Source organism: Mesitornis unicolor, unplaced genomic scaffold, assembly GCF_000695765.1.
Source record: "Mesitornis unicolor isolate BGI_N332 unplaced genomic scaffold, ASM69576v1 scaffold6962, whole genome shotgun sequence".
In the NCBI taxonomy this organism is placed as follows: domain Eukaryota; kingdom Metazoa; phylum Chordata; class Aves; order Mesitornithiformes; family Mesitornithidae; genus Mesitornis; species Mesitornis unicolor.
The window spans coordinates 1-23,291 of NW_010168422.1; the positions used below are offsets into that span (position 1 = coordinate 1).

The 23,291-nt window shown below is 39.4% G+C and overlaps 1 protein-coding gene across 1 annotated transcript in view; it reads left to right on the forward strand.

Moving 5' to 3' along the window:
- The first annotated feature begins 11,567 nt into the window (after positions 1-11,567).
- The window catches only part of CPQ (carboxypeptidase Q), an 80,397-nt gene continuing 68,673 nt past the window's right edge, over positions 11,568-23,291 (forward strand). Inside the window, exons 1-2 of the mRNA XM_010179002.1 lie at positions 11,568-12,020; positions 22,965-23,172. Coding sequence (XP_010177304.1) covers positions 11,594-12,020; positions 22,965-23,172 — 635 coding nt within the window. The 5' untranslated portion in view covers positions 11,568-11,593. The remainder of the gene's footprint in view (positions 12,021-22,964; positions 23,173-23,291) is intronic.

The window sequence follows — 23,291 nt, forward strand, 5'->3', positions numbered from 1 at the left end:
CTGTGATTCTGTGATTCTGTGATCTTCCTTCTCACAAATATTTGTTGCCATTTTGGAAAGCTATCTCCAATGCAGCTCCTGAATTTGTTTTGGCAGTGGTAATTTCTACATATATTCTGAAGCTGCTATTGGTATTTATGCAGGTTTATTCTATGGTATCTCTGCAGGTACAGCTGGGCAAGAATAAGGCATTTGTTTTTGCTTGGACAGTTGTCTGTATTAATACATTATCTAAAATCTATTCCATTCTGTTCTGTTTTGATCTTTCGCTATAGGATGACGAAAAACTTAAAAAAAACCCCAAACTTCATGGAAAATGTTGACTTCCAGTCCCTTGAAAAATGCTGATGAAGGCCAATGGCTAATGCTCCTGAACCTGAAAACTATACTGTAGGCGTATTCTGTGTTCAGCTTTATAGGTAATTCACTGTGGAAGCATCCTACTAAATAGCAGATGTTGTTTATAAGGCCATTAGTCCAATCCTACTGCACTCAATTAAATATTTTAATTTGAGCACATGAATGGGATTTGAACAGAAAAATTTCTAATGCAGCTACTTTTCCTGGTAATAATTCTGTGTACTGAGAAATCAACACAGTTCTCTAAAAGGTGTTTTAGACTCTTGATTCCACTTTGAACATCTGCTCAGGTTTATGCTGTCACTTTTTCGCTGCTTCAGAGAAGTTTGTTTCAGTTGTCTGCTTAGAATGGTAATTCATTGAAAGGTATTAAGGGATCGGTATTCATTGAGGTGTCAGTTACTCTTTGGTTCTGAGCAGTGTGTTTCTCTCTTTCATGTTAAACAGAGGATCTGTAGCTGATAGCAGCAAGGTATATGTTTGAGAACTAAATATTCAAACTGAACCTTAAATTCTGCATTGACATGCTTTCACATGAAAATTTTCTGCATCTGGGCTTCCCTGTACATATTTTCCCATGCTCAACTTTTATCTACATAGAAAATTGTCAATACTTATCTAAGATTTGCTAACCTATAGCAGCTCATTGTAAGCTATTTCACGAGTTACCTGCATGATGGATCTTCTGAGTCACTGCATGTGAATTCTGGAGAGAAACATGTCAGCTGTTTTAGTATGGGAACAAAAATAGTCTGAGAACAGCCATTTTCAGATATTTATTACTAGCATACCAGAAGTACAGTAATTGTTTATATTTTGCTACCTTCTGTTAAAAAAATACCAACACAACTTAAACACATCTTTAAAAATTCACTTGTGGAAGTAGAATTGCATGACTCAGAAAAATAGGAATTGTCTTACCCAGACTTGCTGGTGTCAGCTTTTGTCGCTGCCTTCTCTACATACTTAGTGTGTTTACTCTTTGGTATGTTCTTTGGTGAGGGGTGGTTTTTTTGGTTGTTGTTTTTGGGATTTTTTTCCCACTTTGATTTCCAGTTTCCTTTTTGTAATCTGACCATTTGCTTCACTGCAGCAAGTTTTGACTGGCTCCTTTTGATAGTTTGAGGAGAAAGGGGCTAAGTGGTCATGCAAATTGAAATGTCTTTCATGTGACAACTGAATCACTTCGAGATGTCACTGCTGGGTCCCTCCTCTTCCAGTTGTTTGTCTGTTTTGTCTGTCTGTCTGTAGTTGTAAGGCCCTAAAGGCCTGTTTGTCTCAGTGTATCTGTGCGGTGGGTAGCACTGTGGACCCTGATCTTAACTGTGACTCTTGAGTGCTACTTGGAAAAAAAAATTAATACCGATAGATGTCTTTTGTCATAACTGACTTTTTTTTGTCTTGCAAAAAGAGGTCTGCTTTTGCGAATTTATTTCTCAAAAGTGGCTGAAAACCAGTTTTCTGTCCAGCTCTTTAAGTAAAGTGTATTTGTTTTGTTTATTGTCTGTTCTTTGCCTTGGTTCTTCTCATTTAAACTTTCTAAGCTTGCTTTTGTTTGTACGTTGCAGCACAGCCTCCAGTGGGATGGTGGTTTCGATTGTGTGTTGCCTCTGAGCTGTTGCAATTTGTTTCTGATGTTTGATATTTGAGTATCATTATTATGCCCTAATGAACATGCTGAAATTGCGAACTACATACTTTAAAACGTATCTCACTGAAATTAATGTCTTATTATTACTTATTGTAAGTAATGTGTGCATCGTAAAGATCATCTTTCTGTCAATTGTAATGAGAAATTCTTGATGCTGTGCCTTTTTCATATAGTCATATTTACAAATTCCTCCTTTGTTGCTCCGGAAGGGGAAGGCTCGGTGGGCATATTCTACAGTAAGGAGGCAAAAGACTAGAATATCAGTTTTCTTAACAAGTCTAGCAGTGTGTTCACCAGATTTCTCAGCTTTGCAAAACCACTTGAAAGCTGTTACTGTAACAGTATGAGGAACGCACCTTTTCTTGTGACGGTATGAAAAAAGCTAACGAAAAAGATATTCAGAAAACTTAGTTATTTTATCTGAAAATTTGATTTATCTTCTTAAATATTTAATTATATTCAGCAATGCTGAATAATTATGGACTTAATTTGGAATTGTGGTGGTACTTATAGTCTGTAAAACTAGATTATAGGTGTTTGGAGTAAAATAGCTAAAATGGTAAGATACTTTTGAAAATGTTGGTGTTGCCTTTTTTGGTCTTTTTCTTTGAAGCGTTGAATAATGTGCATAACTTTGAACTTGACTTAAAATGAAGAATTTTGTTCTATATACAAAGCAAAAAATGGTTTTTAGGTATGTATTCATAGAGGAATGAATTAATTCTTGTCATATATGGAAATGCAAAGAATTTAACTTCAGAGTTTATAATTCTAGAGTGATATATCATGTATGTACTGAGATTATCATCTGGCATAAGAGTTTGCTTCTGAAGAGTTTGTGTCTCAATTATATTTTACTTTAATGAAAAAATACAAGATGTGTCTACACCAAGGGCCTTTACAATCAAGAAAGGTTCCCTAAATTAGTAAGAGTCCACTCATGCTTTGTCTCAGAATGGGTGTGTGTGAATATATCTTTTTCATAAGACAGTTTCTCTATGTCTGAATGCACCCTGTCTTGTTTTTTTTTGCACTAGAGCGATAGTTATGGAGTTGAAGGAGGTGTCACCAAAGTTGAGCATTAAAATACCAGATAATATAATTGCAGGCCTATTCTGTGATGTTTTGATTTAATTGTCCAAAATAATCTTTCCCGCATCCCCCGCCCCAGTTGTCTTTCAATGCTATCAGCTGGCACTAGCTGTGTACTTTGGCGCTCATTGTAATATGAAGACCGTTGTGTATTTCATTGTCATTGTTTCCTAACTGCCTTTCTTTCTTGGAATATTTCTGCTCTATTCAGTTGTTCTCATCTAAAAATCCCACTGATTTCCTGTCTTCTTCCTCTGAAAAGATAATGTACTCACTTTTGAAAACTGTTTGTATTTTGAATGCTCGTTAAGAATAAAATCAGCTGTTATGTGGCCTAGGCATTGTTTGGTGGTAATGTCTCCTTTTTATTTTTCCTTTTTTACTTAATTTTTGTCTTGGCTGTCACTGCTTCTTAGGGAAGTACAAGACTGATGGTTTCTGTAACTTTGCTGATACAGTACTCTGCAGAGAGATTACAGTGTCATTCTTCAGGATTACTGTTTTAGCAACAGCTACTTTATAAAATTATATCAAGGTAGCCTGGTACTCTTCTGAGGCTTGCAGGGGAAGAAAGAGTTAAGTGTGGTTCCTTTTGCTGCTTTTACTGCTTCCTTCCTATGTTAAGCTATAGTACTTCCACCACACAGAGTATAAGTAGGGTATGAACTTTCGCTTTTGCCAAATGGGGAGATATGACTGCAATGTCTCTGGGCACATTTGGACTTTCTGTTTTAATCCTTAGCCTTCGTTAAAGGTTTCACTTCCTATTCTGTCTATGTAAGTCAGTATCACTACCTGGGCATATATGGTCATACAGTACTAGGTCACATTTATCTTTTCAAGGATTTCAGGATGTATCTTCAGTTGTAGCAAATCAAGACAGTTCTTCTGAAGTTGGTAAAGGTAAAACAGCTCATGATTTGGTCCTTCCTTTGGAGTTTTAGTCTTTTTGGTCCAATTAATAAGATTTTGTATTGTATTCAAAGTATTGTATCCCTGTTGTGTTGCACTAAACATTTCCTTAGTTTTAGATATAAAAAGGCTCTTTTTAAGGACTTTGTAATGTAAATGATAACTTTGACTGTGAGTGCTCCTGAAGCCAAGATTTTCTAACTGATTAAATGTTGTCCCAGATGAGGAATCTTGACAATTCTGGAAAAGAAGTCTTTGAGGAATGTCTGCTTTTCTGCTTCACTATTCAAGATCATAAAGCTTTCTCCCCACCCGCCCCCCTTATCTTTCTAAGAGATGGAAGAACTCTATGACTTTATTTTTAGGCAAAAATCTCCTCCTCATTTTGCAAGTTCACCTAGCCTTCCAGTCATCCTACTCCACAGCTGTCACAACAAACTTTCTTTCAGATGCTGTTAAATGTATCAGACATCACTCTGCAGCATGTGACTTTGTTACCCTGGGGCTTTTCAGTCTATTCTAATGTTATCAAAACCACTGTGTGATTTCAAGGTTTCCTACATTCCTTGGAGGAAAATCAAATGGTACATGGTTAGGAAACTTATAGATAATCTGCAGATTTAGCAGATCTCTAGCATATAAGTGGTTAATATCTTCAATTTATTTTTGTCTTTCCTCATTTGCCATAGTCGTGACTCTTGTGAACTCTCTATATCCCTTTGTCTGTATTTCCAACTGGGATTTGGGGAAGACTTTGCCACACTGGAGAAGAAACATTGGTCTAGCTTTGTTTATCCTACTTCTGTTCCCTCTGCTCCTCTTCCAGTTATTGGATTGCGGTTGACAGTGTTCTCATCGGAGATTTTAAAAATGCTCTTTCTCCCATTCTTTTCTATCTGTTACATTTGTTTTGTAATGATTTTAATGGTGGTAACACCGGTTAGGCTGGTTACAGAATGTCCGTGCTAAAGCTCTTTTATATAAGGTCACTGTAAGAGATGAACATCCCAGTGATCTTGCCCTTTAGCATCAAGGACATTAGTTAGCTATGGACAAATGGATCAGACAGTAGGTGGAAGCATCCTTAAAGTAGCTGCTTAGCTGATATGAAATGCATCTTCTTATGACACTGTCTGCACTAGCAATGTAACATTGTGCTGTATATTTCATGCTCTTGTACTACTTGCTGGAGCTGGAAAAGACTTATTTCCAGCCTTTAATTCATCTTTTTCTTCTGCATACCTAGAACTTTTCTCCCTTCACTTTTAAAATCCTCTCAGGTTGTGTTTGTGGCTTCCTTTCATATTCTGAATCAGAGATTTAGGTTGGAAGACATCTTCTGAGCTCGCCTAGTCCACCCACCTGTTTAAGCAGGGTTGGCTACAGCGGGTTGCCCAGGCCTGTGCCCAGTCAGGTGTGAAATATCTCCCAATATGGACGCTTCACAGCCTCTCAGGGCAACCTATTCCAGTGTTTGACCATCCTCACAGTAAAAAAGTGTGTTTTTATGTTCAGATGGGTTTTCATATGGTTCAATTTGTCCCCATTGCCTCTTGTTCTGTTGGTAAGCACCAACAGAAAAGAGCCTGGTTCTGTCTTCTTCATTCCCTCCCATCAGATGTCTATTCCAGTTGATGAAACCCCTCCTGATTCTTTTCTCCTGCAGCTGAACAGTCCTAGCTCTCTCAGCCTCTCCTCATAGGATGGATGCTCCGGTTCCCTAATCATCTCTGTGGGCCTTTGTTGGACTCTCTCCAGTATGTCCATGTCTCTCTTGTACTAGGAAGCCCAGAAATGGACAAATACTCCAGGTTTGGCCTCACCAGTGCTGAGTAGAGGGGAAAGGTCACCTCCCTCCACCTGCTGGCAACACCCCTCCTAGTGTGCAAGCCCACCAGGCTGTTGGTCTTTGCCATGGGGTTGCATTGCTGACTCATGCTCAGCTTGCTCACCAGGACCCCACAGTCTTTCTTTGCCAAGCTGCTTCCCCTCTGGGTGGCCCCAGCCTGTCTTGGTGCGTGAAGGTTAGTCCTCCCCAGATGCAGAACTCTTCATTTCCTCTTCTTGAACTTCACAAGGTTCCTTCTTTCTGAATGGTGGCACCATGGATTTCCGTACCTCCGGTTTGTTTAAGTGCTCCCTAACCTGGTCTTCCTGCACTGAGAATATGTATTCCTTGCTCCAGACTTTCCCTTTGAATGTTCTGCTAGAATTTTGCAGGAATAAATCTCTCTCTTCTGTGGACTATATTCAGACCATGTTGTTCCTTCTGTATATGAATCCAAATACTGCCATGGCTGGATGCCTCTGATCCACTTCACTGGAACCATTTTATGTTACTGTCTTTTAGCTTTGTACTCATTTTGGACCACAGATTTTGCATGGTTCCTAAGTTTAGTCTTCCATCCTGGAAAGCTGAAAGCCTACGTAACCCTTTAAGCTGGAGATGATTAAGCCCTGAGCCCTGCAGAAGTTTCTGAAGAGACCAAATTCGTCTGGCATAAACATGCAGTGTCTAGTATGTGAAGGGCATTCAATTCTGCTCAAAATGGGAAGAGGATCAATGACGGCTCTCACTTTTTGCTTAATATGTCAATGATTAGAAGGGCCTTTGACAAAGTGAAAAGTGAGAGTTGTAGGTTTTTACATGGTATTGAGGGCTTCACTTATGAGCAGAATATCCTAAACATGAGGGTGCAGGCAAGGCTGAAACAGGACCATTCCGTGTCGTTTCCATGTGTGTAAGATTTATAGGGTCAGAGAAATAAAATAGAGGGACTGTAACCTTCTGATGAGCACTCTTGCCCCATGGAAGGGAAAAGGGTATTCCAGATTATTATACCTAGTTTAGAAAACTGTTATTTTGTACTAAAGAGCCATGATATGAAACGCATTAATAGGGCTGGGAGAAAGGACTGTACTTCCTGAAAGTGTGTGTTTTCCTATCTTATTTTGCACTAAACTTGCACTGAAGAAATTCAGTGAATAATTAAATGCATCAAATGATTGTGAATGTACTGTTATTTTTTTATTTGGCTTGCACTGCATTGCTCATTTGCTAAGTCTAACCAGTGAGATGTGCAGGAATCAGTCCCATTTCACTGGGGTGATAAACTTGATGTTGCAGAGACTAGGACAAGAGATGTGCTATTCTTTCCCTGAATTAGCAGTGGAGTGATTCCTGTATTGCAGTCCAAGTGAGTATGATGTTACTTTGCCTAGCAGGGAATTATTTCTGAACACTACTAGCTTTTAGCCAGATTATGCTGGACTATTCAAGGAAAGCACAATAAATTACATTCCCATTCTTGTGTCCTTGCCCAGGGTTTGAAATTAGTTATGCTCCTCATACAACATAGTGGCTGATAGTGAAACACTGTGCATGGTGGGAATGCATTACATCCATAAAAGCTGTGGAAATATGTCTGTTCTCAGTGTTCAGTGGGAAATTCCTGGAAAAAGTGCGGCTCTTGAATGCAGCTCCTCTGGGGCAGCCTCTGGAGTGAGGATGTTGCTGGTTTTGAATGAGGCCAGAAAGGGCGAAGGAAGCATTTCTTGGTTAAGGGAAATGTGATAACTGTGGTTTCATTTCTCCGTTGAAAAAAATGCATGAAGTCGATAGCTGGGAGCTCTTTGAGGTTGCCAATGCAAATTGAACAATCCCCCGGTGCTTTCTGTTTAACAGCTAAATGTATCAGCTTTGGTAGATTTCACAAACCCTTAAACAAACAAAACCTCAAAATTTAAGTTTTTGAAACTAACCCTAGGAAGTTGTTGTCTTACTTCACTCAGCAAGAATTTGTCTTATGGCAGAAATCAGATTATCTTGCTTGCTTCTTTGTGAATGATGATCTTGGCAAAAATCAGGGGATGAGCGTGGTCATCTTGAGAAAATTACTGATGTCTCTAGCAGAGGATGTCTATGAGCATGTAATTAGCTGGTCCAAAGGGTAGAAACATGGGGAAAGTACAGAGCTTTGCAATATAAATACACCAGTACTCTCTATGTAGAGTAACCACAAATAAACACTAACTCAGGCTATAAAAGGCACTTTACAGTTCCCTGTCCATGTCCTGAGATAACCCGAGTCTTCTGCTCCTGGTTGTGTAAGACCTTTGCCCTGTCTCGCAGAGAGAGAGGAAGTCTGTGTGATAGATTTGTCATTCACAGATGAAATCACAGGTGATTTTTGTTGTTCTTTTGGGAAAATGACACTTCACTGAGAAGAATTTCTTACTGCTTTGTTCCCAAATTTAGGAGACATTTGAATAGTTAAGAATAGCTTAATATTCTTTTATTTCTAAAGCTATTGTTTAACTTGCTGTTTATGAAAAGACCTATAAAGGCCTATGAAAGGCTGTCGGTTTATGCCGGCTATCATATGAACTAGGCTTAGTGACTCCAAAAAGTTTGTATGTGTTGTTTTTTGGGAGTTTCGGTTTTTTTGTTTGTTTGGGTTTGTTTTTCTTCTGATGCATTATGGATCCTAGAATGTGTCTTAATTCTGCATTGCACAGCTAGCATTTCAGATGGCGTCTTATGAATGCATGCCTGACAGGTCATCCTTCCTGCTTGGGAACTGATCAGACAGCTCTCACAAAAATGCAGTGGGTTGCCTCATCTGTTCCCATTGACAAATCCATGCTTCTAAGTGCCTGTACACTAATATATGCAACATAGGGGAATAAATACGAAGAGTTAGAGATCTGTGTGCAGTTGCAGGGCTGTGATCTTGTTAGGATCATAGAGATGTGGAGGGATAGCTCACATGACTGAAGTGCTGCAATGGATGGGTACGTGCTCTTTGGAAGGACAAACAGGGGGAAAAAAGAAGGAGATGGAGTTGCCCTTTATGTGAGAGGACAGCTGGAGTTCTTGGAGTTCTGCCTGGGGATGGAGAATGAGCCGACTGAGAGCTTATGGATAAGGATTAAAGAGCAGACCAATATGGGTGACACTGTAGGAGCTGTCTGCTGTAGGCCTCCTGATCAGGAAAAACAAGTAGACGAGGCCTTGACAGCTAGAAGTAGCTTCTCGTTCACAGGCCCTGATGCTCATGGTGGAGTTTAACCATCCCAGTATCTGCTGGAGGGTCAGCACAGCAGGTTATAAGCAATCCAGGAGGTTCCTGGTGCAGGTAATAGAGAAGCCAGCAAGGAGAGGTGTTCTTCTGGACCTCATATAGGCAAGGAAGGGCTGGTTGTGGTATGAAGGTCAAAGGCAGCCTTTGCTGCAGTGACCATGAGATGATAGAGTTCAGGTTCCCAAGAGCAGGGCAAAAAGCAAGATCACAGTGCTGGACTTCAGAAGAGAAGACTTTGACTTCTTCAAAGATCTGCTTGGTAAAAGTCCTGTGGGATAAGACCCTGAAAGAGGGAAGAAAATCCGAAGAAAACTTGTTAATATTCAAGCATCACCTACTCCAAGCTCAAGAACCAAGTGGGACAAGATATAGATTAGATGTGATGTCAGAATTCGTTGTCTGTTAATGTAACCTCATTATTTCAAAGGTTTATTTTTATTTATTTATTTTTAGCAAATGCTGGAAAGTGGTCCAGAGTGAACATCTTGAGAAAATGAGTTCATCTATTTGTGGTTCATTGTAACAAACATAGTTGGAAAGATGGTTTCTTAGCTTAGCTCATTCAGAATGGAGCCTGCAGAAGCTTTGAATGCGACTGTGGCATTTGCTCCCAGAGGCACAAAACTGGTGTGACCTCACCTTTACTCTCTCAGGAATTGGCTCAACTGCTGGTTTGCTGTGTGGCTTCTGGTGGTGGGAGTTAATTCAGGAATATCCTGCAATCAGTGTTTTGTGGCAGTCGTTTGAGGTAAATACTCTGGTCCCTTCTGGCATTATGATCTTCAAAGCTATTTGACTATTGTGAAATTTGTGTACTCCATAAAGTGACTGAGAATTAATGCTCAATTAAAGCTCCTGTAGTGTGCAAAATAAAGGACGATTTTTTGTATTTTGCTTGTGAATATAATATGTGGATATAATATATGCAAATACATGTGTATATATGTACACACACACTCGTTGCCTCCCCTCACCTTTGTATTGTCTCTCTGTATGAATATAACATCATGTACCAAAACCACAAGGTGAGTATATTGTCATGATCCCTCAGGTCAGTGATTATAAAATGGAGAGTTTAACTCTCCAGAAATACTTAATAAATACAATCAGGGGAAAAAGTATAACATGGAAATCTTAACAGCAAAAGCTTTTAGTAATACTTCTGCCATGCAGGTCTGATTTACCCCTATTTTATCCGTATTAGCCAACTAATTAGTCCTTTGCTGATTGTAGAAAAATTGCTTCCAAAAACCCCCATATTTTGTAGTGTAACATTTGCCTTTAGTGTTGCTATTCTTTGAGGCAAATTACATTCTTTTTCAAAAATACTGGTATTTGTATGGAAGTCCATGAAAATGGCAAAGGTGCTGAATCAAAATCTTTTTGGGCTAGTTGTAATTGTCACTGCATTTGGCTGTAACTAACTACTGTTTTTATAAGTCACATAATAGCTGCAGCTATAGAGCTGATATAAAGGCCTTATTTCTTATTGCTAATTTTATCATTCAAATTGCAACCTGATTTGAATTCAAAGGCAAATGAAACAATTACATTTCCTTTTGTGTTTATCACTGAAGACTTTTATATTTTGGGTTTGGATAATAATACTTCCTATGTTCTAAAAGAGCTTTGCAACTGCTCCAATGGATTCCAGAGATTTTTCTGTCAGTTCAATTAATAGTATAGACAAACTGTCATTCTTATGGGATTGAAAATGTGATAGATCTTTAAAATGAGAACTTTTAACAGTAAGATGGGTGAAGTGTAAAGTGTTAACAAGATAACTCTTATTATTCAATGCAGGAACAGCACTCCTGGCGCTGCACCTCTTTACAGTGCTGCTGAAGTCAGTCCTTAAGAGATACACCAGTTAATAAGAAATTGTGTTTCTCTGGTAGTCATGGATTTGTGCAATGAAGAAATGCATGCTGGCTTGCTGGGGGCATTGGATCTAAATTGCTCTGACATCTTTCTAGTGCAATAGAAAGTACTTTCCTGATTACAGAGATAGAGATTAAGAAGCACTTTTATTCATGAATGGTTTAAGAAATGTTTTTGTCCAGATGTTTTGTGTGAAGACATTTGATTTGGCACTTCTGGCAAACCCTGCTCCTAACAGAAAGGAGATGGAGATGCAAGGCTCCTCCTGAATGGGAGAAGCCTTGGGTTTTGATTCAGTGCAGGATGTGATTATTTAAAGAGATGTGGCATTCCAAGGATGTTTCTGATGACCACAACAAAGGTTGTGTCCAGTTGTCTAAGTATCTTTTTCATTTGCTTTCAATAATTGTGTCTCCAAGTTGAGTTTACTTTCCTGCCAGTTCTGATCAAAGCATTTTTATGATAAATGGATTTATTTTCGTTTTGGTCTGTCTGCCAATCCAAATAACAAAAAAGAGTATTGCTGATAGCTGTATGATTATTGGATTTTGAATATTCCTTTTTTTTTTCGTCTCTCCAACAGGCCATGTGTGGAAAAGAAAAAAGAGAAAAAATGAAGTGTGTATTCTTAATATTTTTCACTAATTTATTACCACAGTATGCTGGGAAATCTTTGGGAAGAGATGACAGTTACCAGAAGACATTTGAAGACACTGAAAATGAAATAGCTGGCTATACTGATATAGCTAAAGCTATTATTGATCTTGCTGTTCATGGAAAAGCTCAGAACAGATCCTATGAAAGATTAGCAGTTTTTGCTGATGCCATAGGTCCTAGACTCAGCGGTTCAAAAAACCTAGATGCCGCCATCAAGTATATGTTCAGTGCCCTGCAGAAAGACGGGCTGGAAAATGTGCATCTGGAGCCTCTGAAAGTCCCGCACTGGGAAAGAGGAGAAGAGTTTGCAGTGATGCTGGAACCAAGGAATCACAGCATTGCTATTTTGGGACTTGGGAACAGTGTTGCAACTCCTCTGGAAGGTAACTTTTCCTTTTGGGATTTACTATCACTTGCTTTGTACACCAGACTGTCTTATACAAAAACTTTTTTCTCGTTGGACAAACTGAAGTCTTCTTCCTGCTATAATAGTCCTGTCAAGACAATATACTATTTTTTAAGTATCTTTTCTGCATGCCATGGTGGTAAATGATGCACTTTGGTTTAATTCAGTTTGGTTGAACAGATTGTAGAATGAGAGTTGATTCCTGAATTCTCCATTAAATCTATACCCTTTTGTTTAACACTGCTCAACCTCATTTGCAGAAGTTGGGAACCTGTTCTTGTGACCAGGGTTTTTCCAGCCCTTCTTTTTCATTTTGGCCAGATAAGTTCTCCATGAGGTGTTGAGCTAACATGTGATTTCTGCTCTTCTTGCCGTGCCCTGTCCTGCCAAGCTCAGCACTTAACTCTGGCAACAAACAAGACAGCAGGAAGAGAAGAATCTTGTGCTGAGCCTGGAAAGTGCCAGCCCCTCGCTAAGCGTGGTCATTGTTGTCTGTCTGTCCATGCTTTTCCCCACCTTGTCCCTCTTCCTCTCCACACACTGTCTCAGGCTCACCTTGGAACTCCCTTTGGCTCATCTGTTACTGAACTGTGTGTTGCCTTTTTGTGTATCACATATGATGTGTTACTTTGGGAGCAAGAATGATCGTTAGCTGGGCTAAGCAATATTCAGGTGTTTTGAGCCCCAAAATATTTAGCTTGCTTGCAAATGAAATTATTTCTAAGATTCTCTTTTTGTATGTACTGCTATGGGGCTTTCTCAGGATTGCTATTTAAAGGCTGGATGACAACCTCCTCCTGTGACTGCTCCCCATAAATAACAATAGACCTATTCCTAGACCACTTCAAAAGCATTCTTATTCCTTTATGAGAAAATAAATTTAGTTTAGGAAATAAAAGATAACATGATACTTTTTTTATGAATTGTAAATTTTTGTGGCAGTGAGCTTTCTGTTTGAAATGAAACAAATAATGTATAAAAGCTTGTTTGCTTAGAAAAAATATGTAGACCTTCAAAACACAACAAAGTACGACTGGGTAATTTAAGCTATGTTTGGAATAAATCTTACGTGGTTTGGGAAACTGCTGTAAATGTTATCTGAGGTATTTCTGTCATGTTGAGGTAAACACATGCCTAAAATGCAAAACAACTAACACCATTGATAATACCTGTTTATCCCATGATATGTCTAAGGCTTAGTGCTTTGATAGGAGAATATTTACAGCAAAGGTTAAACCTACAACTTGTTTTGTATCCTTTATAGTCCTATTCCAAGATTCTTAAAAAGGAAACTAAAATTAAAATGGCATTTTTTGTTTTGAGCAAGTGTTACTGAACCTACAAAGTGAACCAGCAATTTAATCTTGGCGAACATCTTCACATCCTGAGAAGTCTGGTTTTCGCTTCCCTTCCTTAGCTGTGTAGTTATTTGCACTTGCCTGGTTTTACTCCTATGTTTCCCTTTTTTCATCAAGAGAGGTACTGAAATTACGTGTTTAAAAATGGTTACAGAGGCTTACTGTGTCCTTTTTCGTATGTAAAGATCTTGTTATACTGATGACTGGATGATCGGGTTAGTGCCTGTGACTGGTGATGTCTTGGAAAATAAGATTGTATTATCTGGTGCTGGTTTATACTGAGTAATGTTCAAAAAAGCCAGATTGTTCTTCCTCACCTTTTTATTTTCTTCTGAGATCTGCTGTGTTTCTGAAGGTGTATGTGTTAGTGCTAGGAGACTGCATGGCAATGAGGTCTCTCACAGAAGAGCAGACAGTTTCTCACACTTGGTGGGATCATTTTGATTAAATTACTTACCTTCTGACTTAAAATCTATCCCACTGTTCGTGGCTGTTATGATTTCTGTTGGTCTCATCTTGCTCTGTGCAAGCTGTGACAGGTTTTTGTGCTGGAGGAGGTTATGTGGGGTAGCTGGTCCCTGGTGAGCTCTTGGCTCTTGTTCTTCTGGTTGCTGGACCGGCCGCCTGGCTGACGGAAATGCCTGGTGAGAGCTGCTTGTCACCAGCCACTCTGGGCAAGAGAAATGCAAGGTGTGCTGCTCAGAAAAGTGCCTGTCCTAAAACTCACATGGAATAAAAATTGTGTGGTTAGATTATTAAAACCACTGCCTCATCACTTCAGAGAAATTTATTCCCAGATCCACTCCCTCCATTTTAAGCAGCGATTGTCACCGTGCCCTGTTCCTGATTTTCTCAGGGATAGACAGCTGCCCTAAATCACATCGGAAATATCTGAACAATTTTCCTCAGTGAGGGAATATCAGCAGTTCTGATTTGTCTTGTTCTTGCCAAGAAGCTGTGGGAGCCTGAGTCATCCTGTAATCCAAATAATGCAGCTCAGTACAAGGTGCTTGATGCTCCCGGCATTGCACTGCTGTTGCTGCACAGGATCAAACCAGGGAGATCAACCACTGCCATGCCAAGCATTGCCAGAGGGATGCGTTAAAGGCTGAGGACTGGCTTTCAGATGTTGGCTCCATGATCTGGCCATTGGGTACCTAGGTTCTACCCAGAGGCAGAAACACCCTACAGGTCTGCCTCTAAAGTGGACTGTGATCCCTGAAGGTGTTTGGTATTAGCTTGGTAGTTATTGTGTGCTTTAAAATCAGTGTTTGTGTCAGGATACATTTTGAACCCCTCAGTTTACAAACCACTGTCTCTGTAGAGCCCTGATAGATCCATTCCTTGACACTACTGATGCCTGCCTAGAGCTAGAGGACAGCACTGGCTACACTTCTTGTCTTTTAAGGTCTGGGGATGGGGTTAAAATGAGGGGTTAAAACTCCCCCAGCCCAGCAGGAGGTACAGGAGACTGTTTCTTGCTTTCTCATTCTCTCAGTTATGTCCTGTATTCATCCCTTCCCAGTATGTACCTCCAAACTTGAGATCCAGTGAGCTAAGAAAGTAGGAAGCATTGGCAGAAACTTAAAACTTTGCTTCTCTCTGGATGTGCTTGGTGCTTCGTGCTGAACTCAGTTGCCCCCAGTGCCCTCAGAGCTCTGGTGGAAGCTCAGCTCCCTGAGCCATTGCTCTGAAAGGCTTTTTATTAACATGGCAATAGCCTAACTGCAGTTAGAAACCTGGCTTTGCATGTTGGAAATTCAGGATTTATTTTTTCTTCTGTCCATGGAAATTCAATCCAGTGTTTCCTAAGAGTAACCCAATGGCCAGAGCACACACTGAGGCTGGTCACTTTCCATTTCGGCATGCACCATGTGAGTGCATGGAAAAAATCCACAGTCATTTGGGGCAGGAACAGGAAGCCCTGAATAGTAGCAGTGTTTTAGCTGTGGAGGCCTAGCTGGTATTCACCCCAGGATTCAAGGAGCGTCACTTCCTGCAGATCTTCCATCTAACCCATGCCTATGGGGTTGAAAGCCTTATGGGATGTGGACAGAGCTTTGTTCGTTTATTAGATTTGCTGGGATTTGCCCACTTTGGCTCAGATATGAGTTTGACATAGAGCGGGTTGGCTCACTGGAGGTTGGAACAGTTCTGATGATGTTCAGGTGGGTTTTCGGTACCTTGTCATCTTGAGGATAGAATCCACATTTCCCTATTTTCTTCTTCAGGACTGGTCAACATGCCATAATGTCAAGTTTCCAGATTCAGTCTGATTTACACAGCAAAAAGGGGCAGCACAGAAAAGGTTAGGGTTTTTTTTTATTGAAGAGTGGAAAAAACACATTTTCCCTTTCAGTGTATTCCAACATTTGAAGGTGTTGGGTCAAAGAGAAAGTTTTCACTTCCTTTGATCTCCTTACAAGGAGGGAGTAACTGTCGTGCCTGTCTTAGCCACAGGGAGAGGAGAAACATGAAATGCAGAGTGACCTGGATTTCCAGAAGTCAGCAGAGATTGAAAAAGATCACCACCTCAAAGCAATGGCTTCCTAGGTAACAGGATTGAATGTTAGAAAGTGCTCAGTTCAGGGAGCTGACAGACTGGAGGTTTACCATATTTAGTCAATGTCCTTGTCTCATTTCCAGTGTTTCAACATTGGCAAAACATACAGATATATATAGAAAGACTGTTGATTTCTGGTAGCACTGATTATATCCCGCAAATTCTGAGGAAAATAGATATAATGGTTGCTTTGAGAATCCCATAATTGAAGGAGAGTAGTAGTTTAGCAGATGTTTGACCATAAAGTATCAAAGAATTCATATTCTTTGCATGTGTTTTAAAATGCACTTTTTTTTCCCTGATGGGTGACCCTGCCCTTTCATTTTAAAGAAGTACTGACAAGTAGAGAAAACTCCACAACGCAGCCTGCCTGAAATGTGTCCTTAAAAAAGGAACACTCTTTGGTTTCTATGTACTGTTTGTTGCAGTGAAACTGAAATAATAGAAATATGAGGATGATGTATTGGCAGACTTTTTCCTAGTTTTTCTGTTTGAGTCGTGGGGTGTTTTTTTTTTTAACTATCAACAACATTTGGTCCAGTCTTGCTCTTATAGAAGGTGATGGGAGTTTTACCACTTAGATAATATGAAAATACTTCCAGCCTGATACTTATAAAATGGCGATAATATGTGTCTCAGAGCTGTTGAAGGCGTGTGCTGTTGCCATAGGCTCACAGTCTTTTTAAGCCAGGGATGCTGCTGAAAGAAGTGGTCTGGCCCCAGTCCTGGATGATGTATTTTTCCCCAGTGTTGACCCTCCTTTTTTGTTTCTCAGTGAAGTGGATTAGGAAATTCATCTAGATTAACAAAAAAGCAGTGATAAAGTTAATTTTAATGTGTATCACAGGAATTACCTTTGAGTTGGCAGCATCTTGGATGACACTGACCTACTGAAAGAGAAGGAGATCCTTCTGGAGGGACTTCGGTACTGCCTTTGGTGAGGAGTTCAGTGCTAGGAGCAGGGGTTGGAGAGAGTTGTAGACATGAGAGCACAGTGCATGGCATGGCACAGCCCTCCTTCTGTCTTCACTGGATCCCTCATTTTCTGTGCGTGAGGAGCTATTTATTCACATCTTGAGACCATGAGCCTCAGTACTGGGTACCTTGATTGTTTAGCATTCCTTCGAGCAGCGCTGCTTGCGGTATGATAATTATGCTGCTGATTTTCTTGGGATGTAGAAGACAACGCCCATGAAGGACCTTAGAGGCTGTGGTGTTCAGTGGCCCAGCATCTGGGCCAAAAGTTACTTCAGTGGCATTTCAAAGATTTAGAGTAGGAATAGCTGTGTGGCTTTGAGGTGGACATGTTATCTGGGAAGGACATGGCTTCCAGTTGCCACTTTAATGAATGTTCAAGACAACGGCAAAAAATTACGTTTTCAGATATTGACCCTTTTCAGTGTCCCTGGTCTGAGAGAGGTTACCTCAAGGATGCTAAGCCCAGACTGAAGCTCCTGCCTCACAATAATAGAGGCAGGATTTGAACATGATTCTCTGCATGTGTGGGAAATGCATGTATAGCTGGGTGGCACTGTCACCTTCCCTGCAGTGCCTGGCATCTTGACTTGCTAAGGAGGGAACAGTCGCCCTCTGTTCTTGAAACCAAATCTTTCTAATGAGATCCAGTACTTGCTGGAAATTGTAAGTCATATTTGTAGAAAATGTAACTATTATATATTGCTTATTTTTCTCTGTGTTCTTCTTAAAGAACGGAGTAATACATTTAGTCTCTTTGCTATGCATCAGAGCTGAACAGCCTCATATCCTTTTGGATAACTCTCCTATGTAATTTTAGTTTCATGAAGTAATTTTCTTTGCTGTTCCACAGAGTAGGTGAGGTCACATTTTCCAGAAGTATACTCGGATTTTACAAAATCTTTCTTCGTGATAAAAGCCGCCTTCTTCATTACACAGTTCCTCTGAAATATTTAATCTTTTCTTCATATTCTTGTATCAATACATATTGATATGTGTTGGTAGAGTAAATGGGTTTCTAGGTGTTAAAATATTTTAAATTTTCAGTACATGCCAATAATTTTTGAGGGAGAAAAAAATAAGTGATTATAGTAATTTTTCATCTGCTTCAGTGTGACACCAAGCCTTAATTTGATGAATTCATTATAGACCCAGAATTTGGGTTTGTTTTTCTGAAAATCCTGTTGAATTACATGAGGCACTGGGGGAAAGCTGAACTAATTCCTGAAGAGAGCTGAAAAGTGACATGTTTTTAAATGGGTAAGATAGAAATTGAGGGAAAAAAATGTTTTCTGGGCTCATTTTAGAGAATACTGAGCCTGAATAGGATATAATGCCAGGTCCCTAATATTGCTTAGCTTTAAATAGTATATTTGCCTTTTCCCTCTACTCCTCAAATTCCCTTTCTTTGACTGTCACAACAACTGCTGTTTTTCCCTGTCTCCAAACGTGTATCTACCTTTGCCTTGTTACATGCTTCATCTTCTTACATGCTCATCCAGGAGTATTGATGCTGGCACATGCTCCGGGTCTGTGCAGAGTGATGTGGCATCCAGGGTCCAAGACTGCCACTTTTACAGCAGAACTGCACACATTATAATTTATATGACATAGCAACTTCATATGTGCAGCTCTTCCCTGTGACCCATGCAATAAAAATTTCTAGGTTCTCTGTAGCTCTGAAAGAAGCAGAGCGTGACTGCAGACTTTTGCATGACTGCAGAGGCCATGACGTATTTCAGATATGTTCTTCCCCCATTTCAAAATCTCCATCACTACCAGAACAGTTAGATGTGTTGTTGACTTCTTCTGTTGATATTTCAGGCAGTGTTTTATGCTTAGGATGCAAAAAAATTAAATATATAACACATGGAGAAGTTTAGCAGAGATTTAGTTGATGTAGTTTCCAGCTTTGTTGTGTCTAGACCCAAAAATAGCGTATTTTAATTGTTTTCAGCAAAAATTGCCTTGCCCTATTTCTTTGGCAGTGGCAGCTTCAGTGCATGAGGATCAGCAGCATCACCATTCCATAGGGTGTTTTGTAAGAGAAATCATAATTCTTATGTTAACACAGTGTGAAGTGAAGTTTCAAAGGTTTGTAGCGGTGAGTTGTTCATTTGCTGTTACTGAAGAAAATTATTGTCAAATGAATGATGGCTGCGTTTGGCTTTGTAACTTGATCTCCCAGGGACTGTTGCTGTTAAATGGATGACAAAAATGTGACAGGGGAAAAAATGAAGAGAGCAAGGCCATAATTGAGTAATCAGGAAATTAGTAACCAGTAAGATTAAACAGTATGCAAATTATATTTATTTCAGGCTTTGCTCAATTCTGTGTGTTTATGAGCTGAGTGTTTCTAGGATAGTAATAAATAAAAACCGGTAGAGACTGGATTCTCAAATCTCAGGAATTCCTTATGCTCAATATGGTAAAGTCTTGCCATGTCTTGCTCTGGTGTGGCCAAGAACAGCAACAATATTCTGTATGAAATTTCCTTGATCTTTTAATAGAGATTAATCAGTTTTAAAAATCTGATAATAGGGTGGATTTTCCTTTTTTTTCTTTTAATTTATTCTTTTCTAAAATCTGTTACTAGCACAGAAAAATGCATAGCTTCAGATACTAAAATGGCTTAAATAGTCAAACATTTACTGAATTTAATCTTGGGAGAATAATTTGTCTCATGGGGAATTCCCTTTGAATTCTTCTGCTGGCACGATTGTTGACAGGTAAGCAGGTGCTAAAATCAGACTTCTGATGTATGGCAGTGTTGCAGACAGCTGATTTACAGGTGCTTTTATATATGTGTGTGTGTGTGTGTATATGTTTATATATATATTTAAAGTTGGACTTTCTGTAGCTAATAAAGAGTAACTGTAATTGGTCTTGCCTTCATCCTGTCTGTGACAGATTGTAGACTTTGCTAATGCATACTGTGCCCTTTATTTCAACCAGCAATGTGATCGTCAAAGTTGTGGCATATCCAAGTGTTTAGATAGAAATGTGCATTTTTGTGTACAGAGGACTTTGTAACATATAATTTTGTAGGTAATTGAAAGTTGCCTCCTTGTTCCCACCATTAACACCCTTTCTGTACCTTAATTCTCAGAAATGATGAGGTACAATTTACTGTTTACTATGAGAAATTAGAGGAAACCCATAATAATACCTAGATTCTTTTGCTCATTGGAGCAGCGCAACAATATGTATAATGTTTCATGTGGTGAGAATAAATAGATAGTCTTCAGCTTCATAGTCAGCCAACTTTATCGTGTTCGTAATTCTGTCTTCTACACTTCATGCCCTTTCCGTAGCTAATTCCCCAAATGCTCTGTATTCATGTCTTGGACTGTGTAGGTTATAATCTTTATATCTTGCTTAAGTAAGCAGGCAACCCAGCTCCCTCCTTACATGCATTTTCTGAAGACTTCTAAGGACTTCTCTTGAATAACACAGAGCCAAGCTCTGGATCAGATAATGATAGGAGTAGAAAGAGAGAGAAAAAGCTTTTGACATGGGAAGCAGAGCCATGAGGCACTGAATTGGTAGGAGGTGCTAGGGGGAAAAGGGTAAAGATGCTTAAAGGCTCAGTAAGGTGAGGCATTTCCCATTTTGAACAGGAAAAACTAGTTCCCCTTAAGCTGGTAAACTGATGGGGGTTTTGTTTCATTTCTCACTTTGCACAGATCTTAAGGTGGTTTGTGTATGTGTGTCCACATTTATTTAAGATAACCATTGCACTTGTCACCTCAATAGATGAGACTGAAATGGTATAAAATGGATTTAAAATGCAAATTAGTTGAATTAGTTGGAAGTTAGGCAAGAGTGAAGTATTATTTTGTTACAGAAAGCACTGTGATTAATGCTTTATGTATACCATGCTGCCATTAAGTTAAACTTGCAGAGAGAACCTTTGTGTTGTTTTGCCAAGGAGTGGCTCTATTTAGCTGCTTTGGAAACATTCAGAAGTAGAGATACTGGGCTGGAATTTGCAGCTCTGCATTCTTTTCCTTAGCTTTCATTCCCACAGAGCTCACTGTACAAACTCCTTATGCCTGTTGTCTAGGGAAGACCATAAACGTACTTCTCCATGATATTTCTTAGGGATTATAGATAGTTGCTAGCTGCTTGTAGCATTCTTTAAAAATCATCCAGAGTTGGTGTTTGTTCAATAATGCAGTAGAGTGATGCCAAGAGGAGTTACACCCCTCGTTTCCCTTGACAAACAGGCACTAATAACAACATGTGCCCTTCCAGTGCCTGCTGCATGATCCAAGTGGAGCAGTGGGAGAACTAATATGAAATACTGATTGCAGTATCAACCTACTGAAACCATGACTTTTCTTGTGGAAAATGAAATTTTGCAGATACCTGGCTTGCTTTCCAGTGGCACTGTTCCACACCCAGAATGGTCCTGTGGCCGAGATGCTCCTTAGGTGGGCAGCTGAACCTGAGTTCATTAGAAGCAGCTGGAGTCTGTTCACATGCTCACCTACCTGCCAACAGCAACCAGGAAAATCTGCAGGTGATTCTCTGGTTTGGCTCTCTGTGCCTCTTTCTGCAAAGCCCAAGAATCTGAATTGTTATTCAGTTTAAATTTTTACACCTCTCACACTAGGTTTGTTCTGTAGCTGAAACTCCCCAGCTTGTGCTGTAGCAGTAGATGTCTCTTGCTCTCTTAGTGGTGCACTCTTAAGAAACCTAACTTTTTTGTGTGAAACAGTTTCTTTAAGGTTTTGAAGTATACTGTAGTTTGATCTTAAAAGCCATGAGCCTGGATACACTGGTGCTGGGAGAGATATCTTCCTATCAGTTCTTCTCATGTATTACAATCTCAAATAAAATCCTTTGAAATCTTCTCCAAATAATTCTTATACCACCAAGAAAAAAAAAAAGAAGAAGGAGGACTTTTAAGGAGAAACATTCTTAAAAACATGGTAAGTTGACATCTTTGACAAATCCTTGCTAGAAATTCGTTATTACCTTTAGTTTTCCATGATCTATTTTGTGGCTTTTAAGTGAAATATACAACACTAAAATTTCAGGCATCCATTGCTCCTCCTATATTTAGAAGAAAAGTACCGGCCAATGTTGTTAAGCAGTTTCTATTTATCTCTGTAACCAATCAGCAAAATTGGATTTTAAGCATAGTAGTCACTTTAATGAGTTTACTTCTTAAATGCTGTGAAATATTGTTCCTCAATTAATGTTCTAAGAACTTAGAAGGATTTTCTGGCTTTGGGAAAAACTGTTTATCTATAAAATCCTTTGTTTTTTAAAGCAAGATAGTACAGCAATTTAAAACTATTCCAACTATTAAAAACAAAGAGCTGGGTGGGATCTAACTTACCATATGTGAATGGTTCTGCAGCAGCACCTGCCTGTGTTCCTTGTATTATAACTGGGAAAGATAGGTTCCTGGGAAAACTCCCAGAAAGAGGTCCCATAGAATTGTGGTATTCTCCTGAATTAGATATGAACATTTTTAAAATTATTATTATTTATAAGCATACTGACAAAATTTGTTGAAACTGCAGAGCTTTAATTTAATTTCATTTATGGATGAAATAATTTTGTGTTTCCATCTAAAAATATGTACTTCCAGTTGTCTTATGTTAAGCTAAGTTGTTTAGCAACATAACAAACAATTCCATGAAAAGATCACTACCTTTTTTTTTATTAATCCCATAGGCAGGTTTTGAAAATGTTTTGGTCCTATAAATGAGTGCAGTGAGGCTTTAAAGCACATGCAGTGAACAGAACTTCTCGTGTACCCTTCTTGCCCTTCAAATTACGTTTTAATACCAGCCTGATAGCGTGGTTTACAGCACTGTGTGTATTTGGTTCAGGGATGGTGTTACAGCTATTTAGGACCCATCTCTGATGAAGCATTTCACAGTCTTCCTTTTACAGTAAGAAGTTACATCTCATTTCTTGTACAGTCCATGCTTTTCTGTCTGTTAAAAGTGACTGTAGCGGAGTTGTAGGAAAGCAATGTTAAAGCCACTGTAACACTTTCTTTCAGGAATTAAGGCGGAAGTCATAGTGGTAGCCTCTTTCGATGAACTGCGCCAAAGAGCTCAGGAGGCCAAGGGGAAGATTGTTGTCTACAACGAACCTTTCATCAGTTATGGTGAAACTGTGCGATATAGATCACTGGGAGCAGTGGAAGCTGCTAAAGTTGGAGCAGTGGCATCCCTCATTAGATCCGTTGCTTCTTTTTCTATTTATAGGTAAGCATTTTTCTCTTTTCTCCCTGTGACTCACATTTCAGCCTTTAGTTCACATGTCATTTCTGGGCAGGCATTTTTATTCTCTATGACTTAAATGTTGCCAGTTACGCGTGGGTGTT